The sequence below is a fragment of the Monodon monoceros genome, unplaced genomic scaffold (genome assembly GCF_005190385.1).
Source record: "Monodon monoceros isolate NGI ecotype Baffin Bay Population unplaced genomic scaffold, NGI_Narwhal_1 Super_Scaffold_18, whole genome shotgun sequence".
Classification (NCBI taxonomy): domain Eukaryota; kingdom Metazoa; phylum Chordata; class Mammalia; order Artiodactyla; family Monodontidae; genus Monodon; species Monodon monoceros.
The window spans coordinates 73,416,215-73,437,188 of record NW_021703774.1 but is presented as its reverse complement, the minus strand read 5'-3'; the positions used below and the strand labels follow the sequence as shown (position 1 = coordinate 73,437,188).

At 40.2% G+C, this 20,974-nt stretch overlaps 1 protein-coding gene across 5 annotated transcripts in view; it reads left to right on the top strand.

Moving 5' to 3' along the window:
• Positions 1-18,560, top strand: part of RPRD2 (regulation of nuclear pre-mRNA domain containing 2) — an 84,042-nt gene extending 65,482 nt beyond the window's left edge. Inside the window, exons 7-11 of one of the 5 annotated variants that reach the window (XM_029227370.1) lie at positions 4,295-4,577; positions 5,824-6,084; positions 8,267-8,467; positions 11,868-13,049; positions 13,190-13,494. In XM_029227370.1, coding sequence (XP_029083203.1) covers positions 4,295-4,577; positions 5,824-6,084; positions 8,267-8,467; positions 11,868-13,049; positions 13,190-13,278 — 2,016 coding nt within the window. In that variant the 3' untranslated portion in view covers positions 13,279-13,494. Of the gene's footprint in view, positions 1-4,294; positions 4,578-5,823; positions 6,085-8,266; positions 8,468-11,867 lie in introns of all 5 variants that reach the window. The other 4 variants (XM_029227366.1, XM_029227368.1, XM_029227369.1 and 1 more) reach the window with 4 other exon arrangements.
• Positions 18,561-20,974: the final 2,414 nt, after the last annotated feature.

Genomic DNA, 20,974 nt, shown 5'->3' with positions numbered 1-20,974 from the left:
ATCAGAGGTTTCATTTATTGCATTTCCGTTTTCCATTGATCTGGAACAGTTCCTCAGTCTTTTCTTTAATTTTCATGACCTAAATATGTTTGGAGATTACAAGTCAAATAGTTTGTCCAGTGTCCCCCAATTTGGATTTATATGATGTTTCTTTGTGATCAGATTGAGGTTATATATCTTTAGTAGGAATATCACAGAAGTGATTGTGTTCTTCTCATTTCATCCTTTCAGTTAGCACACAAGTTTGATTTGTTTTACTACCTGTAACATTCCCTTTCGTATCTTATTAGTGTGGCATCTTCCCAGCTTGTCCACTGAAAAGTTTTCACTTGGTAATTGCTGTGGGTTGAATTGTGTACCCCAGAAGATAATGTTGAAGCCCTAACTCTCTGGTACACGTGAAAATGACCTTACTTGGAAATAGGGTCTTTACAGATGTACTTAAATTAAGATGAGGTCATTAGGATGAGCCTTAATCCAATATAACTGGTGTCCTTGTAAGAAGACGGAAATTTGGATACAGATGCACACAGGAATAATATCATGTGACAACCAAGACAGATATTGTAGTGATGCATCTGCAAGCCAAGGAATTCCAAGGGTTGATGGCCACCACCAGAAGCTAGGAAAAGGCAGGGAAGGATTCTGCTCAGTCGTAGAGGGATCATAGCCCTGCTCACACTTTGATTTTGGACTTTTAGCCTCCAGAATTATGAGACAATAAATTTCTGTTGTTTTAAGCCACTCAGTAATAAAGTACCACAACACTAGGAAACCATACACTAATTAATAAGTGTCTTGTGGGGAGGTGTTTTGAAACTATGCAAATATTTTGTTCCTCTTCAAAGTTTCAGTTTATTCATTTATTTATATCGGTATGGACTCAGTCGTATTTAGTCAGTGTTCTAATTCATTACTAACTACTGATTCATTGCAAAATAATTATTTTGATGCTCAAATTGTCCCAGTGGGAGCTCCTTTCAAGCCGCTTTCTGTGTTCTTTGGACATATCCCCATCATTTTTTGAGCATTTCCAGGTTCATCTTGCACTTTTCTGTCCAGCCCAGGAATCAGTCATTTCTCCAAAGAGCCTTGGTTCCTTTTAGTGAAAAACCATATTTTGAAACCAAGATCTGAGTACTAGGTGTACTTATTATTATTGGGATATCACTGCTTCCAGACCATATCAGTGTACAGAGGTAGGAAATGTGTGTGTGTGTGTGTGTGTGTGTGTGTGTGTTTAACCTGTATACACACATTTACATCTATATATATTTCTGTATCTGTCTATATATGTCAGAAACCATGAGTTCACACTATTATCTCCAATCCCAGTCTAACACTACAAGGTTCATTCTAGTTTTCTCCGTTTCCACATTTATAATTGCTTTTTCTAAAAATGTAAAATCTTGCTCCCCTTATCTTCAGCATAATCACTTATTTGATCATTGCCCATGTGTATAGCCAGTTTTCCAGCACTTCCATCTCTCCCAGCCATCTCTGTTGGCTTTCTTTTTATCTAACTTAGGCTTCAACATCCCATGCAATGCCTTCCTCCCATGCAGTCATTTTCCTCACCCTATTTTGGCTCCGTTACCTAACCTAGGCGACCAAGGCTTCCCTTCAACTCTTGCTAATGAATTTTGGACTGAATTGTTCAAGATGGGATTTTCTATATTTTCTTGAACGTATAAATCATAGCTATTTGGGTTTTGCTAGGTAATTCCGATGTTGGCTATACTTGTTTTGAGTCTGTTCATAGTGTCTGTCTTTTCTTTCATCTCTTGGCATGCTTGCTAATTTTTTATTGAATACTGAACATTGTATATGAAAATACTTCTGGAGTCTCAGTGATTTCTCTTCCTGCAGAAAGGATTCACCCTTTCCTTTGCTAGGCAGATATTGTGAGAGCTTATCATATATATATTTTAAAATTTATTTATTTTTTATGTATTTATTTTGGCTGCATTGGGTCTTCATTGCTGTGCACAGCTTTCTCTAGTTGCAGTAGGCGGGGGCTACTCTTCACTGCGGTGCACGGGCTTCTCATTGCAGTGGCTTCTCTTGTTGCAGAGCACAGGCTCTAGGCGCACAGGCTTCAGTAGTTGTGGCACGCAGGCTCAGTAGTTGTGGCACGCGGGCTCTAGAGCACAGGCTCAGTAGTTGTGGCACATGGACTTCGTTGCTCCATGGCATGTGGGATCTTCCCAGACCAGGGATCGAACCCATGTCCCTTGCATTGGCAGGTGGATTCTTAACCACTGTGCCACCAGGGAAGTCCAAGAGCTAATCATATTAATCAAATCTGAAACTGAACTGACTTCAGGCTGAATTGCAGTTTGGGCAAACTTGATTTCCTGTGGTTCATCCAGCTTCTAAGTCACAGATTTTTCCCACTGAGAGCCTGCGACATCACTAGGGCCCCTCCATCGTTGTGTGATTTGAATGCTAATCCTTGTCTCTTCTGCACCATGAGTCTATGTTTAACTCCGCTTTGCTTTTCAGAATTTTTCTGCTTGACTTCTTTAATTCCCTCTTAAGCAAGCTTCATAATTCAGCAAATATCTTTTCTTTTAATTGGAGTATAGTTGATTTACAGTGTTCTGTTAATTTCAGGTGTACAGCATAGTGATTCAGTTATACATATACATATGTTTGTTCTTTTTCAGATTATTTTCCCCTGTAGGTTATTACAGAATATTGAGTAGAGTTCCCTGTGCTATACAGTAGGTCCTTGTTGGTTATCTATCAGCAAACATCTTGAAGGAAAAGCAATAGCATATTGTTGAGCCAGTTCTGTCCTTCCTCTTTCATCAAAATTTTGGCCTTTCTAATTTTTTCTAATTTATCTCTACAGGCCAGCAAGTCTTTTAAAAGTTCTCCTTTTTTCTTTATATTATTTAGTAGTAACCCTCTGCCTTTTCCTTTTGCCTGAATTCTCAAATTCTTGCCTAGATCCCCAAAATCAGCAGGACCCTGAGAGAAGAAGCAGCTGCAGAATGTCAGCTTGACTCTCCTCATGGTTTCCCCCTGCTATAGAATTTGCCACTTGGGTTTTTGTTGCCTTAGCACTCTACAGTACATTCAAATATGTGTGTGTGCGCGTGCGTGCGTGTGAGTGTGTATAGATATGTATGTGTATATATCTGGCTTTTCTAGTTGTTCTTGATGGGAGCATTTGCTGTGCTATAAACTACTCAATTATGAAACAAAATCTCAATTCTAGCATATTATTTTCCGTTCCACTCCATTTTTAAAATAATGCTTCTTGTGCAGCCAACCAAAATGATGCCACAATCTAATGTTCCAAGACCCTTAACAAAAAAAAGAAAAAGACACACAGCTTCAAGGCACTGGCAGTTAAGATAATCAGGTGAATAGGATTTAAGCCAGATGATCAAGGTTAACAACAACAGTAATACATTGTATTGATTGTATGTACCCTTGATATGATGTGATGACAATCACACTTTACCTCTGTGGTCTTCCTCCCCAAAACCCATAACCCCAGTCTAATCATGAGAAAAACATTAGACAAACCTTAGTTAAGAGACCGTCTACAAAATACCTGACCAGTACTCTTCAAAACTGTCAAGTTCATCAAAAACAAGGAAAGTCTAACAAACCATCACAAACAAGAGAAGCCTAGGAGATGTGACTACTAAATTATGGGATCCTGGAATGGAAAAAGAACATCAGATAAAAACTGAGGAAATATACATAAAGTATGGGCCTTAGTTAATAATAATTATCAAAATTGGTTTATTAATTGTGGCAAATGTATCATGCTAATGTTAGGTGTTAATAATAGGGAAAATTGGATGCGGGTTATATGGGAACTCTATTTTATCTTCACAGTAATTTTGTACACCTAAAACTTTTTAAATAAACAGTTTCTTTTTAAAAAAAAATCAATAGTATTTAACCTCTCAGGCTATGCTTTATTTATTGATTTGATTTTTGTCTTCTTAGTCATTGCTGTATCTCCAGTACCTAGAAGAGTGGCTAGCACATTTAGACTCTTGATAAATATTGGTTGCTTGGAGAGATACAGCGGAGCAAGGGAGGATGAATTGCAGATAACTTCTAAGTCTCTAACTTGGGCAGCTGTGGATGGTAATATTGACTTAAGGGATATAAAAAGCAGAGATTGGAAACTACTCCATGCTTGACAGATGATATTTTCTTGTTTTATACCAGTGATATAGTTAATAATAATGAAGAAATCTGATCAAGTCAAAATGGTAGCTTCTTGGTTACTTCTCAGAGGAGTAAACTCTTCTTTTTCTTTTAGGCATATAAAACCTTCGCTAATCGAGTGAACAATTTAAAGAAAAAGCTGGATCAATTGAAGTCAACCCTTCCTGATCCTGAGGAATCACCAGTCCCTTCCCCAAGCATGGATGCTCCCTCCCCAACTGGCTCTGAGTCTCCTTTTCAAGGAATGGGAGGTGAGGAATCCCAGTCACCAACCATGGAGAGTGAGAAATCTGCCACACCTGAGCCTGCAACAGATAATCGTGATGTGGAAGACATGGAACTCTCAGATGTGGAAGATGATGGGTCAAAAATCATTGGTATGTCCTATATGATTAGTAGACAACTTGCTCCTTATCTGTTTTGCCTTCCCCACCAATAAATCTATCACAGGCAGGTATTAAAAGATGGTTTAATCCTCATAAAATTAGAACACCAAGGTAGTAGTATTGTCTGTAGAGCAGTGGTTCAGGATTTGGTATGCCACGTACGTTGAGAATCATTGCTTAAGATCTGTGCTGTTCAGGGAATTCCCTGGTGGTCCAGTGGTTAGGAGTCCGTGCTTCCGCTGCCAGGGACCCAGGATCCTGCAAGCCACGTGGTGTGCCAAAAACAAAACAAAACACACACTGGATTCTAGGAACTTGGTGCTTTAAAAAAGAGTGAAAATATCTCAATAATTGTTTATATTTATAACTTATTAAAATGAGAATATTTGGGCTATATTGAGATAAGTAAAATATATAATTAAAATTAATTTTACCTGTTTTTCTTTTTTTGATATGGTTACTAGAAAATTTAAACTTACATATGTGGCTTGGATTACATTTCTTTTGAACAGCACTGCTCTAAAGGGAGGGCCACTTATGCTGGAATTCCTTATTCTCTGTCACTCTTGACCGTCAAGATTCCAAAGCCACATTTTGTTAACCACACTTTCAGAATTAATCTGGATTGGTGAATTGTTTCTCTGACATCCCCAGCTTTTATAATTATTCTTATTAGGCAGTTTGACTTAGGTTGAATTTAATGCACTATCCACATAGTGCATTGCCTTTAAAGTATTAAGAGGAAAGTATTGCAGAGGCATCAAGAGTTAAAACATTGCATTAGTGCCTGATTGCACCCCCAGTAGACCAATTTCAGGAGGCCAAAGGATAATACATTAACATATGTACAGAGTTTCTGTTTCTTAGAAAGCTCTCAGGTTAATAATGGCAAAGAAAAGACAGGACAATTTATGACATAAATATTACTGAAAGAACACAAATGTGTACCAAATAATAACATGCTTCCAGAAATGTACAAATTTAATATACAGATACTAAGAAGATGTAAAGAAATCATTAAATATAAGATAAAAGATGCATTTGGGGAATTCATTTTAAGCAGCTATTAAAGGTGGGAAGGTTCATAAATTATAAAGAGCATGACTTTTTAAAAAAATCATGAAGTGAATGATTTTTCTCTAAAGCATAGTACTTTTTAGGAAATATTGGGACATGTTGCAAGCAGAGTCTGGAAAGTAGTAAGATGCAATACTATCTCTTTTCTTTTTTTAAACAGTAGAAGACAGGAAGGAAAAACCTGTGGAGAAGTCAGCTGTATCCACTGCTGTACCTACAAAGCCAACAGAAAGTATCTCAAAGGCCTCTTCATGTACTCCAGTGCCTGTGACCATGACAGCAACCCCACCCCCTCCAAAGCCTGTGAATACTTCTCTTCTCTCCCCTACTCCAGCACTGGCTTTGCCAAACCTGGCTAATGTGGATCTGGCAAAGATCAGTTCCATCCTTAGCAGCCTGACATCAGTCATGAAAAATACTGGTAAGTAGCCCTAGTAAAGAAGATAAAAGGCTTATTTCCACCTTTCTAATTGAACCATCAATCTGGGTTTTGTTTTTTTTTTAATTAAAAGTAACTTTTTAATTAAAAAATAAAAATAGGGATTTCCCTGGCAGTCCAGTGGGTAAGACTCCAGTGCAGGGTGCCTGTGTTCCATCCCTGGTCGGGGAGCTAGATCCCACATGCATGCCGCAACTAAGACCCAGTGCAGCCATAATTAATAAATAAATACATACATACATACATACCGCTACGTGGTCATCATAGAAAAATTAGAAGATAAGTTAAAAGAATAAAATATCCATAATTCTGCCATCCCAAAGGAAACCACTTGTGTTTAACCTTACAAGTGTGCGTGTATGTGTGTGTGTGTGTGTTTTGGGAAATAAAATGTTAGTAATAATTTTTCTTTCAGTAATTGAAGCATATTGCGTATACAGTCGGTCCTCCATATTCACCGGTTCTGCATCTGCAGGTTCCACGTCCAAGGATTCAACCAACCATGGATTGAAAATATTTGGGGGAAAAATTTTTTCAGAAAGTTCCAAAAAGCAAAACTTGAACTTGTCATGCCCCAGCAACTATTTATATAGCATTTACATTGTATTTACAACTATTTATATTGTATTATGTATTATGAGTAATCTAGAGATGATTTAAAGTATATGGAAGGACGGGGACTTCCCTGGCGGTCCAGTGGTTAGGTCTCGGTTCTTTGACTGCCATGGCCCAGGTTTAATCCCTGATCAGGGAACAAAGATCCCGCAAGCCATGTGGCATGGCAAACAAACAAACAAAAATAAATAAATAAAGTATATGGAAGGATGTGCATAGGTTATATGCAAATACTATACCATTTTATAAGGGGCTTGAGCATCCACAGATTTTGATATATTCAGGAGTCCTGAAACCAACCCCCCATGGGTACCGAGGGACAACTGTACTCTTTTGAAAGCAACTACTTAAAATTTAACTACATATCATGGATGTTTTTGTAAGTCATTAAACATTCAGCTATATCATTTAATAGCATTCAATAATTTATGTAAGCCTTTATTATCAGAACATCTAGTGTGTTTCCAATTTTTCGCTGTTATAAAGAATACTGTAATGAACAACCTTGATGCTAAAATTTTATGCACAACCCTTCTTAAAAGGGTTGATAAGTATATGGGACTTTTTGTAATGGAAGATTTAATGAAGATAAATAAAGTAGAGCTCCTCTACATGCTCATCACTCATCTTCAACACTGTAAACACATGGCCAATCTTGTTTCTGCTATGCCCTATCCAATCCTGATTATTTTGAAGAAAATCCTAATTATTTCATTTCTTCATAAATAACTAAGTATTTCTAAAAGATAAAGACTCCAAAAAATTCAGCATGTAGGTTTTTAAGTCTTTTCATGTTATAACTAAAATGATCTCCAAAAAACGTACTATTTTATGTACCAAGTATATGAAAGTTCCCATTGTTCCTCAACCTGTCCAACCTGTTTTGTTTTATACTTTGTCAAATTCAGTCTTAAAAAAATTGTTCGTTTGCATTCCTTTGATTAAAGATGTGGTTAAAATTTCTTTCATATGCTTATCATTTTTTTGTGTGAAATACCTGTCTATATTTTTGATTGTTAAAAAAATCAAAAATCATTTCCTCTTTATATACCATTTTTCCTATGTTAAGAATCAACCCAGTATTTTAAAATGTAAAAATGTAAAGATTGCTTATATAACCCTCATTTTAAAGTCCATTTCAAAAGGAAATAACTTACTTATCACATAGAATTATGCAGTGGCCCAGTCTGATCATAATTAGCCAGCAATATCTATTGAGCACTTAGAGGAGTCTGAGGTGTAGGTTCCATTTGGTAGAGAAAAAAGAAATAGGTTCTCTGGTCTCTTTCTGTTGGGACTCTGAAAACTAGTAAATGCATATGAAAAAAAATAACTTAATACTTATCTAATTTAACAGTGTTCCAAGTAGATAGGAGCAAGTCTTAATCTAATTTTCAGATTTTTTCTTTGTACAAGATGGACAATTTGTGGATCATTCACAGAAGAATTCCTATTGAACATACCATACTCAATTAAGTGACTGGAAAGTATCGTGAATTTATAGGTCATTTTGAATTTCATTTTCTTGAGTTAATCTTTCTGCCACCAGGGGTCAGTCCTGCATCAAGACCTTCTCCAGGAACTCCTGCAAGTCCCAGCAACCTCACCAGTGGTCTGAAAACACCTGCACCTGCCACGACAACATCTCATAACCCTCTAGCAAATATCCTCTCGAAGGTGGAGATCACCCCAGAGAGCATTCTGTCTGCTCTTTCCAAAACCCAGACACAGTCAGCCCCTGCACTGCAAGGTAAACTGACATGCGCTAGAGGGACTTGAATCGTGAATGTTTGTCTCTGGCTTAATCCTGGATTCCATTTCTGAGGAATCCAAAGCTATGAAATGTATAATACAGTTAATTCATTATTCTCTTTATCATGTACAAACTGACATTTATAGAATTCTGAAATGTCAAAGCTGAAAGAGACTTTAAATATCCTCTAGTCCGATACCCTCCTCAGGTGAGGAAATTAACACTCAGTGAGGTGATGTGACCTGCTTAAGATCACACATATGTCTGTTCAGTGAAGAGCTGAGACTAAAAGCCAGATTTCTTGACTGGAGTCCAGTATTCTTTCACTTAAACCATGTATCCCAACCTCTTAGTATAAGTTAGTACATGTTGAGTTCTACACATTTTAATGTTAACTGAAGCTAAAGACAGTAAGAAAGATCAATCTATCAGAACTCTTATGAGACATGATTATCTCTTTTTTTATGTCCTAATGTTTTATAGAGGCCTCTATAGATATCATACCTTTTTTTATTTTCTGCCTAGCTATTATCGCTACCTTATTTGAACCTGTCTCTTCACCTTTGCTAATTATCTTGTTTTGTGCTAAAACCATCTGCTTCTAACATTTTTTCATAAAGCTTACCTTGCTCTTTGTTCTCAGACCCTCCAGATACCAACCTCAGTATAATTATGCAGTGAATTACAGCTTCAATATAGTGACTTACTCTTTATCAGTAGTTCTCAACCAGGAGCCTCCAGGGGACATTTGGCAATGTCTGAAGACGTTTTTGTTTGTCACAGCTGGGGTCGGGGTCAGGGTGCTTGTACCTCTAGTGGGTGGAAGCCAGGGATGCTGCTTAACCCTACAATGCATAGGACAGTCCCAACAACAAAGAAGTATCCCGCCCAAATGTCAGTGGTGCTGAGATCCTGCTTTATATGAATAGAGAGCAGCAGTACAGGTATCTGTTAATTTTCTTATTTCCTAAACTGTTCTGTAAGTGTATCCGCCAGGCACTGTATTATAGTGAGCTTTGTCTTACCATGTAAGAGAATTTTGTTACACATAACTAAATACTGTGAAATAGTAATCCACAGCTGTACATATTGGAACCAGCAAAAGAATTAATGATGATGCTACAGTGCATCTCATACTACTGATTTCAGGGATAATTAGTTTGAGAGATTGGCATGTTTATATGATTTCTCCTTTCCACTCCCTCTTCTATCACCATCCTATAGTTACAGTAAAAATTTTGAACTCGTATTTTAACTTCTTATATAGATATAATACTTAGATCTTAAAGAAGAAGCCTTTTTTTTCAGCAGATTGTAACAATAGTATCATGTGGACCTTCTCATCAGGCAAAATTTGAACAGAACTAGGTGTGTTATGACAAACTGAAAAGTGGGAATCTCAGGAAACAAGCTTTGTGGAATAACAGGGCAGTTTATCACCTTTCAGTTCCTTATGGAAAGTGGAATTCTCCTAGCCTTTTATTTTTATTTTATTTTATTTTATTTATTTATTTATTTTTGCGGTACGCGGGCCTCTTACTGTTATGGCCTCTCCTGTTGCGGAGCACAGGCTCCGGACGCACAGGCTCAGCGGCCATGGCTCACGGGCCGGGGCACGAACCCGTGTCCCCTGCATCGGCAGGCGGACTCTCAACCACTGTGCCACCAGGGAAGCCCCTCTCCTAGCCTTTTAAAAGAACTGTGTCCGGCAACTTAAATAGATACATTTCTTCAAAGACCATAAAGGAAATCTCTTAGAACTTTGCTCTGAATCACCCACAGCACTTATTGACTGATTTCAGCACAAAAGAATGACTTCAGTAGGCAGAGGCCATAGACTATGGTTTAAGATTGAAGAAAATTAATATTTAGCGGTAAGAGATTATTTCAGCTTTTACCAGAAATCTGAGTAGTATCTTTGTTAAGAAGATGGTCTTCTGAAGAATTTATTTCACAACAGCTGAAAGATAATACTGAAATATCTTTTTTAAATCATGATATTATCATATCTCACTTTCTAGTGCTTGAAGACTTCTGGTTTTGGTAAGAGCAGTTACTACTAAGAATTAAATCAAACTGTTAGGAAGGGGAAAATTATATAGCCAGGGACCTTTTTGGAAATGAAACATGGATTTTTTTTTCAGGAGGATAATAACTGAAATAATATTTCAATTATTTGGATATTATCAAACACTGGATAGTAATAAAAGCCGTGCATCATTATTTAGAAGTTGATGGCATTTGAAAATGTCACAAGGATGGAGCAACCTTAAAATTCTTAAGACCTTAAATCTCTTAGCAAATAAGGATAAAAATTGATATTTTAAAGAAACATTAATTGAAGTATCATATGAAATATTATTTTCTTTCACATATCGTTATGAAGGAACAGTTTTAATGTATGACTAAAAGCTGTAAATTCAGGTGAAGTATACATAAACTTTTCATTTGTGATCAGAAATTGAGGAGATTTTCCAAAATGTGATTGAATATAAAGGACCTTCTGTTATCTCTTTATCAAGTATTTTTCCAAGCATTTTTCTGCAGGAGCAGTTTGCTTTGGTGAACTTTAGTCTTCTTTGCCCTAAAGAATTCTTTCTCAGTGCTTCTGAGAAGGTTTTGTCTGTCAGTGAGTGGGGTTGAATCTCATCAGTGTCAGCCTGAATAATCCTTGAATTTTCCAAGCTATAAGAAGGGGATTGTATGTTTTCTTGTGAAAGAATCAGTGCCCCAATGGTCTAGCTTTGTGGTGTATGTTTGTATATTTATTATTTTTACATTTTACAACTAAAATTTTTACAACCAAAGCTCTGTTTCCCCAAAGATAACACCAGTGTGGCAAGAGATGCTCCTTGAAAAAAGCGTCCCAGTTCAAATAAATTCCTGCAATTTGCATATTGCTATCTCTCTCCTGAGAATAACAGTGTAGGTTAACTTGTTAGAGACAGTTGTGGAGGTTGGAAAGGAAGGATAGGGCAGAATATCTATTTGCGTTTAGAGAAACAGTTCCACAGACCAAACATTAAGAAATACTGGCTTAAAGTGTTATTTTTAAAGTAATTTTGCACCCTTTCTTTTCCTGCTTTGTTTTGTTTAAACCGTGAATGATTCTGACACTAAAATCTCCCCCATCCTGTTGCCTTTTATTTTGCCATGTTGGACTTGTTTCATGACTACTAGAAACATTTCAGTAATTTGCTCTTCTTATATTGATAAATAGGTCCAATGTTTTCTATGACATTTAGCCAGTACTTGTTTGGTCTGGATTCCCTTTGATCTCATATTTTAATGTCTGTCTAGTTCCCACTGGAATGAATGAGAATATCCAATTAGCCTACATTGTTTTCATTGGAAGGTAGGGAGTTCTTTTTAACTCCTCTAATCTTTGTTTCTACAGGCCTGTCATCTTTACTTCAGAGTGTTACTGGGAACCCAGTTCCATCCAGCGAAGCTGCATCCCAGAGCACTTCGGCTTCCCCTGCCAACACCACAGTCTCTAGCATAAAAGGAAGAAATCTGCCCTCCAATACCCAATCCTTTATTCCGAAAAGCTTCAGCTATTCCCCTAATTCATCAGCTTCTGAAGTCTCTTCAACTTCAGCCAGCAAGGCCTCAATTGGGCAAAGCCCAGGGCTCCCCAGCTCTACTTTCAAGCTACCATCCAACACTCTGGGGTTTACAGGTACCCACAATACTAGCCCTGCTGCCCCACCTACTGAAGTTGCCATGTGCCAATCTTCAGAGATCTCCAAGCCAAAGCTGGAGTCAGAGTCCACCTCCCCAAGCCTGGAAATGAAGATCCACAACTTCTTAAAAGGTAATCCTGGTTTCAGTGGCTTAAACTTAAACATCCCAATCCTGAGCAGTTTGGGATCCAGTGCCCCAGCAGAAAGCCATCCCTCAGACTTCCAGCGTGGCCCTACTAGCACATCAGTCGACAACATTGATGGAACCCCTGTGCGGGATGAACGGAGTGGGACACCCACCCAGGATGAGATGATGGACAAGCCCACATCCAGCAGTGTAGATACCATGTCCCTGCTTTCTAAGATCATTAGCCCTGGTTCCTCAACACCCAGCAGTACAAGATCACCACCCCCTGGGAGAGAGGAAAGCTACCCTCGAGAGCTCTCCAATTCTGTATCTACATATCGACCCTTTGGCCTGGGCAGTGAATCACCCTATAAGCAGCCTTCTGATGGAATGGAGAGACCATCTTCCCTGATGGACTCTTCACAGGAGAAATTCTATCCAGATACTTCTTTCCAGGAAGATGAAGATTACCGAGATTTTGAGTATTCAGGGCCTCCACCCTCTGCCATGATGAACCTAGAGAAGAAACCAGCCAAATCTATCCTGAAATCAAGCAAGCTTTCTGATACCACCGAGTACCAGCCCATCTTGTCCAGTTATAGCCACAGGGGCCAAGAATTTGGGGTAAAGTCTGCCTTCCCTCCATCTGTAAGGGCCCTCCTGGACTCTAGTGAGAACTGTGACCGTCTCTCTTCTTCCCCTGGGCTTTTTGGTGCCTTCAGCATAAGAGGGAATGAACCTGGGTCTGACCGGTCACCATCACCGAGTAAGAATGATTCATTTTTCACCCCTGACTCCAACCACAATAACTTGTCTCAGTCTACCACTGGGCATCTCAGTTTGCCACAGAAGCAGTACCCAGACTCTCCTCACCCAGTTCCACATCGTTCCCTTTTCTCTCCGCAGAATACCCTTGCTGCTCCCACGGGCCACCCACCCACGTCAGGCGTGGAGAAAGTCCTGGCCTCCACCATTTCCACCACATCGACGATTGAGTTTAAGAATATGCTTAAAAATGCCTCACGAAAGCCCTCAGATGATAAACATTTTGGCCAGGCCCCCAGCAAGGGCACTTCAAGTGATGGTGTCAGTCTCTCAAACCTCTCCCAGCCCAGCTTGACAGCCAGTGATCAGCAGCAGCAAGAAGAGCACTACCGCATAGAGACCCGAGTCTCCTCCTCCTGCTTAGACTTGCCTGATAGTACGGAAGAAAAGGGGGCCCCTATAGAGACCTTGGGTTATCATAATGCATCCAATAGGAGGATGTCAGGGGAGCCAATACAGACTGTAGAGTCCATCCGAGTTCCTGGGAAGGGAAATAGAGGACATGGGCGTGAGGCTTCAAGGGTGGGTTGGTTTGATCTGAGCACCTCAGGCAGCTCTTTTGACAATGGCCCCTCAAGTGCCTCTGAGTTGGCATCCCTTGGGGGTGGGGGCAGCGGAGGCCTCACTGGCTTTAAAACAGCACCATACAAAGAACGAGCACCCCAATTTCAGGAAAGTGTCGGCAGCTTTCGTTCCAACAGTTTCAACTCAACATTTGAGCATCATCTCCCCCCGTCCCCATTGGAACATGGGACACCCTTCCAGAGAGAGCCAGTGGGGCCATCATCTGCCCCACCTGCCCCTCCTAAGGATCATGGTGGTATCTTCTCTCGAGATGCACCCACTCATCTACCCTCTGTGGATCTTTCGAACCCCTTCACAAAGGAGGCAGCCCTGGCCCATGCTGCCCCACCTCCTCCTGGAGAGCACAGCGGAGTTCCTTTCCCCACCCCACCCCCTCCTCCGCCCCCTGGGGAACATAGCAGCAGTGGCGGGAGTGGCGTCCCTTTCTCCACTCCTCCTCCTCCTCCACCTCCTGTTGACCACTCTGGGGTTGTACCCTTCCCGACCCCACCACTGGCAGAGCACGGAGTGGCGGGGGCTGTGGCAGTATTTCCCAAGGACCATAGTTCCCTCCTTCAGGGGACCCTGGCTGATCATTTTGGGGTGCTCCCAGGACCCAGGGACCATGGGGGCCCCACCCAACGGGACCTCAACGGCCCTGGCCTTAGCCGTGTACGCGAGAGCCTGAGCCTACCCTCCCTTTCTCTGGAGCACTTGGGCCCAGCCCATGGAGGAGGAGGTGGGGGAGGCAGCAGCAACAGCAGCGGCCCCCCCTTGGGTCCCTCACACAGAGACGCCATCAGCCGGAGTGGTATGATCTTGCGGAGTCCCCGGCCAGACTTCCGGCCTAGGGAACCATTTCTCAGCAGAGACCCTTTTCACAGTTTAAAGAGACCCAGGCCACCTTTCGCTAGGGGCCCTCCGTTCTTTGCACCAAAACGCCCATTCTTCCCTCCCAGGTACTGATGGAAACTAAGGGAAAGGCATTTTGAACAGTCTAGAGAGAATTGGAAGTAGGAGTTTGGTTTATTATTGTTGTTTTTGTTTGTTTTCCCTCCTTTGATTTATTTTTTCTTTTTTTTATTATGACAGAGGACCTCCCTTCCAAATTAAAAAGTCCCATGTGCATATGCCCACATTTCACTATTCCATCCAGTCCTGCCTCCCACTGCACTTACACCCACCTTCTCCAACTTGTTTGTATTTTAAGGGGGTGGGGGGCAAAGAAACACAACCAAAGCCACTTCATTTGGCTGGGGGTTTGAGGGGTGGGGAGGAAAATAGCTCGTATCTTACCCCATCTATGGAAGAGTATTATTACATTTGAAATAAAACTTCCATCAGTACAGATAATAACATGTGCAATGTTGGGATGTTATTTTGGGCTTGGCATGTCAAAAGTAGTCAGTGGAAGGATTCCTGTCCCCTTCTCTCTCCAGCTCCGTTACTGCTGTAACCAGTGTGGCTCTCTTCCCTGTATGCTCTGTGGCCTGCTGACAGCCAGGAGATGTTGCAGGGGAGAAATGTGGGAGACCTGGGACCTGTCAAGTTGTTTTGTTCTGCTTTGTTTTGTTTTTAAAGGCATGTTGCAGTTGAGTTCTTTACCTCTCTCCTAAAATCTAAAGCTTCTTTTTTTTTTCTTCTTTTTTTTCCTCTTCTAAAGTACTATCAGGCAGTAACTTTGAGGAGATACGGACCTCATTTTATCCTAGTAAAAAATTTTCCTCTTTATACTTGGAGTGAAAGAAAGGGGGCTGGATGTAATTTAAAGGTTAAAATAAGGAGTAGCTACAATATAGAGAGCTAGAGAAAGGAACTGTTAAATGGTGTGTTGTGATCTGCCCATCTGTCATAAACAAGGAAACATTTCTGAGGTAGTTTCACACATCTTGCACCAAGCTCTTTCTTCCTGCTTTTCTTTCTTGACTTTTTCCTCCCTCAGTTTTCATTTCTGCTTTAGCTAGAGAGAAAGTCACTACAGTTAATTGATACGAAGGTGTAACTGAAATGTTATCAAATATTATCCCTGTATTTTTTTAATAAGTACACATTTTTACCATGGTGCCTCCCTAACGTAAGTGACATTTGTTGGTAGTTTTCAGCAAAAGTTAACTACAAGGGAAAGGGAAATATTTGTCTTTATCTTTCTTTTCCCCTTGACCTAGTCCTGTATTCACCCCTCTTCTTGGTATTTCGAAGGAGGAAGTTCAGTAGCATCTTTTTTTATATTATACCTCTTTAGATCTGTCTTAGTGACAAGTGGATATTATTATATGTATCTTTACAGAGAAACAGGACGACCCGATAAATTCAAATTTACCCCGCTCTACAGATAGCAGCCTGTCACATTTCAAGGCTCAATCCTTAACCTCACCTCCCACTCTCAACAGAAAATAATGTTTCTGCCCTTAGTCATTTTCCACGAGAAAGGAATGCTTTTCTTGTCCCTGAACTGAAAGGCTTCTTATTTGTATTTCTACAACTAGTACTGGGAAAAAGACAATCACTGCATTCTGAGTGTTTATATCTTTATATCTAGGGACACTGAAAGGCAAATGTTGCTTTACTACTCTTTTTTATTTAGTGTCTTACCCCAAGGTACACACTGGTCATCTCCAGCCAGATGAGTAAAAGAAAAGGAAATTCTAGCAAGTTTCATATTTTCTTCCAAGTTAGTATAGGAGTAACTGTAGGAAGTATGGGGATTGCTCTGGATTCCTCCAGCGAAATATTAAAGATGGGAGAGAGTGGGCAGTGTAGTGACAGAAGATGATGATTTGTCTCAAAAGAAACTTGCTTTTCAGATAAAGAGCAGCTTAAACCAGGTGTGCATCATAGTTTGGGAGTTTTTGTGTAATTTATTCCATATTATTTATTTGGGCTCGTCATGTTTTCTTTGGTTAGGATCCTGCAAGTCATTCATCTTCCTAATGCGTTTCTGGTTTTAAGCCAACTGTTCTTTCTTTCTTTGACTTTCTCAAGCCTCTCTGCCCTGTAGCTTCCCCCCGCCCCCCCCCGCAAAAATGCATGATACCATGACCTTGTAAGTGGGGTGGGGTATATAGTGTAGCAAAGCAAAGAAACAGTACAGTTATATTGAGTCCTAAGACATTTGTTTAGAGAAAAGTATAAGAGAGTGTGAGGGTGGGGGTGGGGGGAGGGAAAGGGAGAGTTCTCTCTGACTCGAAACTGGGATAGGTTTTTTCTTCCTTTGCAGAAAAGTGGGATTTTTTTTATTCTAGAATAAAAGAATGTGAATTCTTTTTGCTGCTCTCGTTTAAGCTAAAAGTAGTGTTTACTTGAAAAGGCTCTCTGACCATTTGATTTTATCAGAAAATGCGGGGTTGTCAGGACAGTGGCTTCCTGAATGTTGGGGCAGGGCTATTGTCCTCAAAAGCATGATAGCTAATCCATGAAAGAAGGACCTTGTACAGTTTAAAAGATGGACTTTTAAGGGTTGGTTTTTTTGTGGAGTGTTTTTTTTTTTTTAAGCCACAAAATCCTCAGTGCATTTGTTTCAAGATGGAAGTGAGGATTTGTATGTGACTTGTCAGCTGTTGTTAACTTTAAGGAAATCTGTCTACAGCAGTAAATGAAGACAACAATGTATATATGTGATATAGTGAAACAAAAAAGACAATTCTGGTATTCATAACATGAAACAAAGGGGTTTTATTCTTTCTTTGTCTGTGATTTAAAACTCCGTGCCCATGCTCTGACTTTTGTATTTCAACCTGAGTTTAAAAAATAAACAAGATTTTTTCAAAGAAAGCATAGCATAGTGTATCTTGGCAAGGACATGATTCATATGCAAGCAGAATATGTGAAGTTCTTACTAACGTCCTTGGTGCTCACTGTAAAATCACAGACAGAGAATCAGTGGGTGGGGGCCATGAATACACTGGTACCACTTAAAACACAGTGATACAGTATCAGAAATTGAGTCCTTGAGTATTTTGTAAGAGTTTACTCTTCAGTCAGCTTAGATGAAACCTGTCTCCCTGCTCCCCTCTGCCCTCCCAAAAGTTGAGAATAAGCAGAATTTGGTTTGTTTCCAGGGAGGGTAAAATGATAAGAGAATAGGCCTTTTATCCTTTCCGATCCCAGGAGTACAATGTTTGTGATATATATGGTACAGCAAACCTATCTAGATAATGTGAATATGCTAAACTTCTAATCGCAAAATATTCACTATCAATCCTGAAGTTACTGGTTCATGCAGAATTAAGCTTCAGCTGTTATTGTTTTGAAGCCGCTGTAAATTACTGCTTTTCCCCTTTTTTCTTCCCCTCCTCCCCCTCCCCCCTTTTTTCGAATGGGCTGGGGTGCCTGTTAAGATTAAAATTAGATATGTTGGATTGATATTCTCACGTGTTCAGTGTGGAAAACAAAACAAGTACATGCTTTAGAGGCAACAACAATGAAATCCTTTTGAAATGTGTATTAATATCATTTAATAAAATAACTAGTTCTAAAGGTTTGACATTTTTCTTTGAGATCTGGGGCTTTGACCAAGGGCCCCTGGCTTCTCTGGTGAGTGCAAATAGGAGGGAACTTCTCCAGGAGTTGAAACCGCTGCTTTGTGGAACAGGCCTATGGTTGGAAAGACCTAAATTTTCTCCAGCAAAGACCCTACATGACTGTCCAGGGCTGAAGGTGAAACCAGCTACAGAATGCAGGAGGAAAAGCCTGGATATATCTCTGAAGATACAATTGTATTGGCTTTTTGGTCTAAGAGTGCATGGAGGGTAGAGGGGCTGGTGTATGTGCCTGCACGGTTCTAAGGCAAACACAGATGCCACAGACCACCCATCTCATCCCTTCCTTGTGACCACTTGCCCTTTCCTCTTTTCCAGTCATTCCTTTTTTTTTTTTAAATCTCTTTGCCCCCAAAATTGTTTTTGTTTCCTGTTTAATAAAGTATGGTTTCCTTTGTTGTGTGGTTGACTTTTCCCCTCTCGCACTGATCTTGTCCAGCTGTCGTCCCCTTTGACTTCTGCACTCAGTGTCACTGAAGGCAGTCTGAGCCTCTTGAGAGATCTTTATGGCCTTGTGGTTTTCTCTTTGATCCTTTATGAAATTCAATTTTGAAAGGGATGATGGGTGGGGTGAGATCAAGATGTTCAGGGAATGGTTGGTAATGAAGTGGGTATACTGTATGGATGATAACTTGTGTTATGTCTTCAAAAAGTACAGTCGTGAGCGAAGAAGCATTTTTAAAGCAAACATAAAATTGGGGTAGTGGTGATAGGGATCCTTCTGGTCAATTCTTTGCCCACATCTGCCCTTCTTGCATATTGACAGTCTGTCATACAGAACCCCTCTCTCTTGCCCCATCCCTTTTTCATAACCCAGTGAGGCTTAATAAATCGAATGTTGGCTTAAGGGTTAAAGAGAGTTGCTGCGTGTAGACCAGGCTGGGTCACTGGCAGGGTAGAATGCTCTAAATAGCAGCCTTGAATACGTGAAGCTACAGATGTGTCACCAGACACTTTGGAAATAGCCTAGGAACACACCCAGCAGGTAGGGTGTACCACTATGCCAGCTGCTTCTGGAATCTGGCTCACCCTTACTTCCTGGTCCCCAGTTGGGACCTTGACTTGCCCTCCTGATTCCTGTCTCCACCCCAAGGAAGCAACAGCTTTTAGAATTCCTCATCGGCCTTTCTGAGCATGTTGAAAATACATAACTTCCCCAAAATTGTTCTATTTAAGCCAATATGGTATAGAAGGAATGAGTTACCCCCTCATGTATGTAGACAGAATAACATAAACACTATCTGAGTGGGTTTTAGGGTATTGAGGCATTTCTCATACTTGTTTATGAGTAACTGTATGGACAAGTCAGCTGCTGTTCACAATTGCTGAGTAATAACTCATTGAGTCTGCACAGACAAAGCTGCAAGAGGGATACCCACAAGTGAGATGGCTCCTAAGTAAACATCTTGTTCTCCCCCCACGTAGAAGTAGAAAGAAGCACATAATGCCTTAAAGGAAAGGAGCAAGTGCAATGTAGAATTAAATATCAATTTCTGACGAACTGCTGGGGGAGGACAGAAGAAACCTTTAATGCTTAGTTACAAGTTTGAGGGGAAGGGGATAAGGAGGCTGAGATCTATCTAGAAACTGATATTACAGTTACCTTACGGTTCTATTTTATTTTTTTCCTGTCCTTTCCCTTTGTTATCACTGTGGCAAGAGTCAAACGTTGAGAACACAGATATGGGTGGAGGGGCTAGTGAGCAGTGCCAACAGAGAGAACAAATACAGGCTGCAGTTGTTTGTGTCTGACTTAAAAGGATGTTGGCTAAACCAGTACACCCTGGATCTGCTGAGGTTCCTAGCAAATTAGATGTTCCAACCACATTACCTCCTTTCCCTTCCCCATTGGATACCCTTCTTTTTGAGAATTAAGTCCTTTGCCACATAATTTGTGGGAAGGAGATAAGACTTGAAACTTGCTACGTTTTTTTTCTTGGAGTATTTCAGTTGGAATGGGTAGAAAGAAGATGGGCAGCATGCAGTTCCTTCTGTTTTCTCCTCCCCTGGCTAGGAATCCTTTGCATCCACATGAGGCAATACTTAAGGTCCCATTTTCTAGGTAGCCAATCATTGTCAAAGGCAGTAGAGATTAATGAAGTATTAATTTGAAATCTTGGTTTTTTGGGTAGTGGGCCATTAGTTGTATGTAATCTTCCGTAGATGTAGCTAGGGCCTTCTTTCATAGTACTTTGCTCTTTGCTTTTGTTTTTTGTTTTTTTTTTTTACTTCAGTATCAAGCAAGTTGGCACTGACTCCTGTGTTTGGGAGACTTCATATTTTTCCGTTGGTCTTGACCTGATCAACCAGGGTCATTTAAAAGGCAGGGTGGAGGTGGCTGTTTCCTTGTTTCTCAGGCTGAAGAAATGTCTTGGGAAAGGGAAATGTTAGTAGAGATATTTAGGTGAGCCAAAGGTTTTGTCTTCAAAGTTCAATTTATCCCCATGCTCTGGGTAGGAAGCTTCTCCCTCTTGATTTATTCAGCAAACTTGGCTGGACTTTCTCTTTGTAGCATCTTTAAAGCAAAGTTAAAGTTTGGCTGCGTCCTAGATCTTCATTACTAAGGAAAAAAAATTTTTTTTAACCTAAACTCCCCACAGTACCTACTGTAGGCTTAACCACTTGGCTAGTTCTTTGGGCCTCAAAAGCATTTGGTGGCAATGATGTAAACCTTTCTTTATGTATCTTACCTTCTTACATTTCTCTCTTTTACCTCCAATATCTTTTAAAATTTCTTTGGTGCAGGGAAATTTTGCTTCTAAAA